The 7,580-nt window shown below is 30.7% G+C and overlaps 1 protein-coding gene across 2 annotated transcripts in view; it reads right to left on the minus strand.

Moving 5' to 3' along the window:
• LOC111683078 (ras-related protein Rab-9A) overlaps positions 1-7,477 on the minus strand; it is a 16,821-nt gene extending 9,344 nt beyond the window's left edge. The window contains exons 1-4 of one of the 2 annotated variants that reach the window (XR_006941569.1): positions 6,966-7,477; positions 6,604-6,887; positions 3,079-3,273; positions 2,479-3,009 (exon numbers count right to left, since the gene is read on the minus strand). Coding sequence is in view for 1 of the 2 variants with exons in the window: in XM_023445112.2 (XP_023300880.2) it covers positions 2,626-3,009; positions 3,079-3,273; positions 6,604-6,795 (771 nt within the window). In the remaining variant the exon portion in view is untranslated. Of the gene's footprint in view, positions 1-2,133; positions 3,010-3,078; positions 3,274-6,603; positions 6,888-6,965 lie in introns of those variants that run through there. The other variant, XM_023445112.2, reaches the window with a different exon arrangement.
• Positions 7,478-7,580: the final 103 nt, after the last annotated feature.

The raw sequence follows: 7,580 nt of genomic DNA on the forward strand, positions 1-7,580 counted from the left end.
CCTTTATAATATATACACTGGTCCATAGTCTAGTTTATGCTTTAGTCAATATTCAGCTAAATAAGTTATACCATCCTAGAATACAGTCTATAGAATAGACTAGTTTTAGAACTATAGACTAGTCTATAGACAAGACTTTCCACTAGACTATACTATAAACTTTAGACAAGACAATACTAGACTAGACTATAGACTAAACTATAGAATAGATTACAGACTAGATTAAACATTAGACTTTAGATTGGAGTATAGACTAGGCAATAATCTAGCAGACTATATACCATAATCTGGCACACACCTTATCCTAGGATACAGTCTAAAGAATAGACTTTTGACTACACTATAGACAAGATTTTAGACTAGACAATAGACTAAACTATAGACTACACATACATACGTCTAGAATAGACTATATACTAGACAATCATCTAGACAAAACTATAGACAAGAATATATACTAGATTATAGACTATAGTATAGTCTATAGACTAGTCTATAATCTACTTTATACTTTCGTCTAGACTAGTCTGCAGTATAGACTATTCTTTAGTATAGTCTATAGCCTTGTCTAGTTTATAGTCTAGTCAATAGTCTAGTTTATAGTCGAATCTATAGTCAAATCTCTATACTAGTATATAGCCTTGTCGGTAGCATAGTTTACAGCCTAGTATAAAGTCTAGTTTATAGTATAGTCTATGGTCTAGTCTATAGTCCAGCCTATAGCCTAGTCTATAGTCTAGTCTATAGTCTAAACTATGGTCTAGTCTATAGTCTAGTCTATAGTCTAGTCTATAGTCTAGTCTATAGTCTAGTCTATAGTCTAGTCTATAGTCTAGTCTATAGTCTAGTCTATAGTCTAGTCTATAGTCTAGTCTATAGTCTAGTCTATAGTCTAGTCTATAGTCTAGTCTATAGTCTAGTCTATAGTCTAGTCTATAGTCTAGTCTATAGTCTAGTCTATAGTCTAGTCTATAGTCTAGTCTATAGTCTAGTCTATAGTCTAGTCTATAGTCTAGTCTATAGTCTAGTCTATAGTCTAGTCTATAGTCTAGTCTATAGTCTAGTCTATAGTCTAGTCTATAGTCTAGTCTATAGTCTAGTCTATAGTCTAGTCTATAGTCTAGTCTATAGTCTAGTCTATAGTCTAGTCTATAGTCTAGTCTATAGTCTAGTCTATAGTCTAGTCTATAGTCTAGTCTATAGTCTAGTCTATAGTCTAGTCTATAGTCTAGTCTATAGTCTAGTCTATAGTCTAGTCTATAGTCTAGTCTATAGTCTAGTCTATAGTCTAGTCTATAGTCTAGTCTATAGTCTAGTCTATAGTCTAGTCTATAGTCTAGTCTATAGTCTAGTCTATAGTCTAGTCTATAGTCTAGTCTATAGTCTAGTCTATAGTCTAGTCTATAGTCTAGTCTATAGTCTAGTCTATAGTCTAGTCTATAGTCTAGTCTATAGTCTAGTCTATAGTCTAGTCTATAGTCTAGTCTATAGTCTAGTCTATAGTCTAGTCTATAGTCTAGTCTATAGTCTAGTCTATAGTCTAGTCTATAGTCTAGTCTATAGTCTAGTCTATAGTCTAGTCTATAGTCTAGTCTATAGTCTAGTCTATAGTCTAGTCTAGTCTATAGTCTAGTCTATAGTCTAGAGTCTATAGTCTAGTCTATAGTCTAGTCTATAGTCTAGTCTATAGTCTAGTCTATAGTCTAGTCTATAGTCTAGTCTATAGTCTAGTCTATAGTCTAGTCTATAGTCTAGTCTATAGTCTAGTCTATAGTCTAGTCTATAGTCTAGTCTATAGTCTAGTCTATAGTCTAGTCTATAGTCTAGTCTATAGTCTAGTCTATAGTCTAGTCTATAGTCTAGTCTATAGTCTAGTCTATAGTCTAGTCTATAGTCTAGTCTATAGTCTAGTCTATAGTCTAGTCTATAGTCTAGTCTATAGTCTAGTCTATAGTCTAGTCTATAGTCTAGTCTATAGTCTAGTCTATAGTCTAGTCTATAGTCTAGTTATAGTCCAGTTTATAGCCTAGTCTATAGTCTAGTCTATAGTCTAGTCTATAATCTAGTCTATAGTCTAGTCTATAGTCTAGTCTATAGTCTAGTCTATAGTTTAGTCTATAGTATAGACAATAGTCTAGTCTATAGTCTAGTCTATATTATGGACTATGATTTAGTCTATAGTCTTTCCCAGAGTCTAGTCTATAGTGTAATCTCAACGAAAAACTTTCAGAACAAAAAAAAACTAAATTTGAAAGCTTTGAAAATTTGTGCTTTTCTATAGCTAAGGAAAGTTAGTGTTTAAAAAAGGGAGATTCTCTTTTTCTTTACATTTTCGGGAATGTATACAAAAAAAGGCAATCGGGGCAAGGTTATTGTACTGAAATTTAAGAAGTTTGTACTACAATTTACAAAAATTAAAGTTTTCGATTTGAAAAACAAACTACAAAATTAAAAAATATTTAGAAAAAAAAAACTTACATATAAATGATTTTTTTCTCTTTTTTGTGGTGATTACAACCAATTATAGTTTTAGAATCTTGCTTTTAGAAAACCAAACAAAAAACTCCTACTACTGCTGCTCCTTGTGGTTCGCATTATTTTTTCAATAATTATTCGTTTTCTTTTTTAAAGTTGATAATGAGTTTCTTGAGGTTTCGTTGGACGTTTACCAAATCGTCGTGGTGAGGGTGTATGCATAGATTCATCTTCTGATTCTAAATTACCTGTAGCTGTTGTGGTGGATGCACTGCTACCACCACCACCCGTACAACAAAAACGATTTTGTGCTAAACGTATTGTTTTGGTCAAATCAATTGTGTCATTTTGTTTTAATTCAATTTCTGCTATACGTTCCATATGTTTCCATTGACGTACGGCCAAGATGAAAGCATCATTAACATTGGTGGCCGTTTTCGAAGAGGTTTCAATGTGACTTCGTATTTGAAAGTTATCACACCATTGTTTAAGTTCATCCGAACCTACCTGACGGCATTGTTGTGCCAAATCGTTCTGTGCTTGTTAAGAGGATGAAAGAAATTATTTTAAAATTTGGTTTTATGTTTAGTTCCTTATACAGACCTTATTGCCCACTACAATAAAGGGAAATTTATCTGCCTTAACATCGGCATAATGTAGAAATTCTTCGCGCCATTGTTTAAGGCCACGAAAGCTATCATAATCATCGATGGCATAACATAATAAACAAACATCTGAACCTCTATAGAAAGGTGTGCGTAAAGCACGAAAACGTTCCTGACCAGCAGTGTCCCATATCTAGAAAAAATAGAATATTTTTGTATAATATCACAAAAAAACTAATTATTTAATGATAATTACTTAGCAATTAGTTAATAATTTTACAAAAAAAATGTCGCTTTAATAACATGATTAATAAATATTTTTCAACTTTAGTCATTACAAGTTTCTCTAATCGATTTTATTCCCTGACAATCTAGTATTTTGTCTGTTTAACAGTTTTCTTATAACATGTGTTTCAATTTCCGAAATCACACACCTCCCCACCACATTTCCATTTTTAATTTAAACAATTTTAAATTTTATTAATTTTTTTAATTTCCTCCAAAAAAAAAAACTTCAAAAAATCCAAAATTTGACAAAACTAAAACAAATTCTCTTAATCATAAAGAATTTCCCATTAAACTAATTCCAAATGTACTTCCTAATGTTGACTAATAAAGTCATCTTAAACTAACAAAAACAATAAATTCTTATTGTTTGCAAAACGTAAATAAATTCAATTATTTAAACGTCACTATAATTAATTTCAATACGCTTTTTTTTGTGTTCTTTATATTGATTTAATGATTAGATTTGATTTGTATCATTTTAAGCTTATATTGCATTGATTAGTGAACATCGATTGCAATTTTAAATTTGTGACGTTTGTTTTTATTTGTCAACCGAAATTGGCATGACAAGTTGTCACAATTAACGGTCTATGATCGTTTATTGTCTGTACAATAATAGACAATAGCTAAAAGTGTTAAATTGTTGTAATTTAGCAAAACAAAATAAAGATAACAACAACATCAGTTAATGACAAATTTGGTAAATTTAAACCATTTTGAAGTCTGCGTTATAAACTAACATATAGACTAGTCTATTATATAGTCTAGTCTATAGTCTAGTCTATAGTCTAGTCTATAGTCTAGTCTATAGTCTAGTCTATAGTCTAGTCTATAGTCTAGTCTATAGTCTAGTCTATAGTCTAGTCTATAGTCTAGTCTATAGTCTAGTCTATAGTCTAGTCTATAGTCTAGTCTATAGTCTAGTCTATAGTCTAGTCTATAGTCTAGTCTATAGTCTAGTCTATAGTCTAGTCTATAGTCTAGTCTATAGTCTAGTCTATAGTCTAGTCTATAGTCTAGTCTATAGTCTAGTCTATAGTCTAGTCTATAGTCTAGTCTATAGTCTAGTCTATAGTTTAGTCTATAGTCTAGTCTATAGTCTAGTCTATAGTCTAGTCTATAGTCTAGTCTATAGGCTAGTCTATAGTCTAGTATATAGTCTAGTCTATAGTCTAGTCTATAGTCTAGTCTATTGTTTAGTCTATAGTCTAGTCTATAGTCTAGTCTATAGTCTAGTCTATAGTCTAGTCTATAGTCTAGTCTATAGTCTAGTCTATAGTCTAGTCTATAGTCTAGTCTATAGTCTAGTCTATAGTCTAGCCTATAGTCTAGTCTATAGTCTAGTCTATAGTCTAGTCTATAGTCTAGTCTATAGTCTAGTCTATAGTTCTAGTCTATAGTCTAGTCTATAGTCTAGTCTGTAGTCTAGTCTATAGTCTAGTCTATAGTCTAGTCTCTATCTAGTCTATAGTCTTAGTCTATAGTCTAGTCTATAGTCTAGTCTATAGTCTAGTCTATAGTCTAGTCTATAGTCTAGTCTATAGTCTAGTCTATAGTCTAGTCTATAGTCTAGTCTATAGTCTAGTCTATAGTCTAGTCTATAGTCTAGTCTATAGTCTAGTCTATAGTCTAGTCTATAGTCTAGTCTATAGTCTAGTCTATAGTCTAGTCTATAGTCTAGTCTATAGTCTAGTCTATAGTCTTGTCTATAGTCTAGTCTATAGTCTAGTCTATAGTCTAGTCTATAGTCTAGTCTATAGTCTAGTCTATAGTCTAGTCTATAGTCTAGTCTATAGTCTAGTCTATAGTCTAGTCTATAGTCTAGTCTATAGTCTAGTCTATAGTCTAGTTCTCTTTATAGTCTAGTCTATAGTCTAGTCTATAGTCTAGTCTATAGTCTAGTCTATAGTCTAGTCTATAGTCTAGTCTATAGTCTAGTCTATAGTCTAGTCTATAGTCTAGTCTATAGTCTAGTCTATAGTCTAGTCTATAGTCTAGTCTATGTCTAGTCTATAGTCTAGTCTATAGTCTAGTCTATAGTCTAGTCTATAGTCTAGTCTATTGTCTAGTCTATAGTCTAGTCTATAGTCTAGTCTATAGTCTAGTCTATAGTATAGTCTATAGTTTAGTCTATAGTCTTGTCTATAGTCTAATCTATAGTCTAGTCTATAGTATAGTCTATAGTATAGTCTATAGTCTAGTCTATAGTCTAGTCTATAGTCTAGTCTATAGTCTAGTCTATAGTCTAGTCTATAGTCTAGTCTATAGTCTAGTCTATAGTCTTGCCTATATTCTAGTCTATAGTCTTGTCTATATAGTAGTCTATAGTCTATTTCAGCCAAAAGTATAGAACATAGTCTACAGTATAGTCTATATTCTAACCTATAGACTAGTCTATAGTCTAGTTCATTGTCTAATCTATAGGGTAGTCTATTGTCTAGTCTATAGACTTTATATTCTAGTCTCAAGTATAGGCTATAGTCTATTCCAGAGTCTAGTCTATAGTCTATTGTCTAGTATATATTGACTAGTATATAGTCTAGTAAATATAATATGTCTAGTCTATTGTCTAGTTTATAGTCAAGGTATATTCTAGTTTAGTCTATAGTCTAGTATATTGTTTAGTCAACTATATGGTATATAGTCTAGTCTATTGTCTATTATATAGTTTAGTCTATATTCTCGTCTATGGTCTATTCTATAGTCCAGTCTATAGTCTATTCTATAGTCCAGCCTATAGTCTAGTCTGTGGTCTAGCCTATAGTCTAGTCTATAGTCTAGCCTATACTCTAGTCTATAGTCTAGTCTAGTCCATAGTCTAGTATATAGTCTAATCTATAGTCTGGGCTATAGTCTATTTTAGTCTAGTCTAAAGTCTAGGCTTTAGTCTAGTTTATAGTATAGTCTGCAGTCTAGTTTATAGTCTGTAGTCTAGTCTATAATAAAGTCTTTGGATTAGTCTTTAGTCTAGTTTTTAATCTAGTCTGTAGTCTAGCCTATAGTTTAGTTTTAAGTCTAGCCTATAGTCTATTCGCTAGTCTGGTCAATATTCTAGTATATAGTCTAGTCTATAGCCTAAGGTTCAGTCTATTGTGTGTAATCTATAATGTTGACTTAAGTCTATTCGATCCTAGTACTTATACATAGTCTACTCTAGAGTTAGGTCCATAATCTGGACTACAGTCTAGTCTTTATTTATTAAAGAAAAAGTTTATTATCTATTTGAAAAACTTACCTGCAATGTATACTTCTCACCATCCACCTCAATGTCTTTGTTCATGAACTCCACACCAATTGTATGGAAATTGTTCTCATCATAACGATTAGAGACAAAACGATTCATAAGACATGATTTGCCAACGCCACCATCGCCCAATATAACGACTTTCAATAAAGTCGATTTATTTGGAGGACGCATATTGGTCATGGTTGGTTGTTGCTATTGAAGAGTAAAAACAGTCAAAAAGAAAAAAAACGACAAAAAAGAAGACAAGTCTAGGCAAAATAAATCCAGAGAAGCTAAAAGAAAACATAGAAAATGTGTATTAAAAAATTGTTTTAATTTAAATTATCTTAATTATTTAACAAAATGTTTACCTTGATTTATTAGTTTTACTGTAAAAAAAATAAACAATTGTAAGGGTTTATAATTTATTAAATTCTTTTAACAAGTATGGGTTCGTACAATCTGCTTTTGTGTAGATTCTCGTGTTTTTTTTTTTTTTTGTTCAACTTTATCTATATTTTCACTTTTGTGTAGTTGTTGGTATTTTGTTAATAACCTTTTAATAACTTATTATTTAAATGTTGTTTGGTTTATTTTTTCCTTAACTTTTAGATTTTATTTTAATGTTCGTTTCTTTTTTGCAAATTTAGTCTTATCTTTTATTAAGTTAGTAACTGTTGTTGTTATCGTTGTAGATTTTCTTTATTTGTTTTAAAACAACAATAATTAACATGCAATTAGTTTGTAAAATTTTAGTTAATTTTATTTTTTGTTTTATGTAGAAGAAATAGTAAAAACACCAACAACTTATTTTATTATTATTCTTTAGAGTAACCACCACACTACGTTGTTTGTTGCTCTAGTATTTTTTTGAGAATGAATTCATTTTGTTGTTTTTATTATTTCAATTAAATCTATCAGCTGTTTTGTTGTCTCTATTTTCTTATCGTCGTACGTTCTTGTTGATTTTGTTTTGTCTGGAGATT

This window comes from Lucilia cuprina, chromosome 2, assembly GCF_022045245.1.
Source record: "Lucilia cuprina isolate Lc7/37 chromosome 2, ASM2204524v1, whole genome shotgun sequence".
NCBI classification, from domain to species: domain Eukaryota; kingdom Metazoa; phylum Arthropoda; class Insecta; order Diptera; family Calliphoridae; genus Lucilia; species Lucilia cuprina.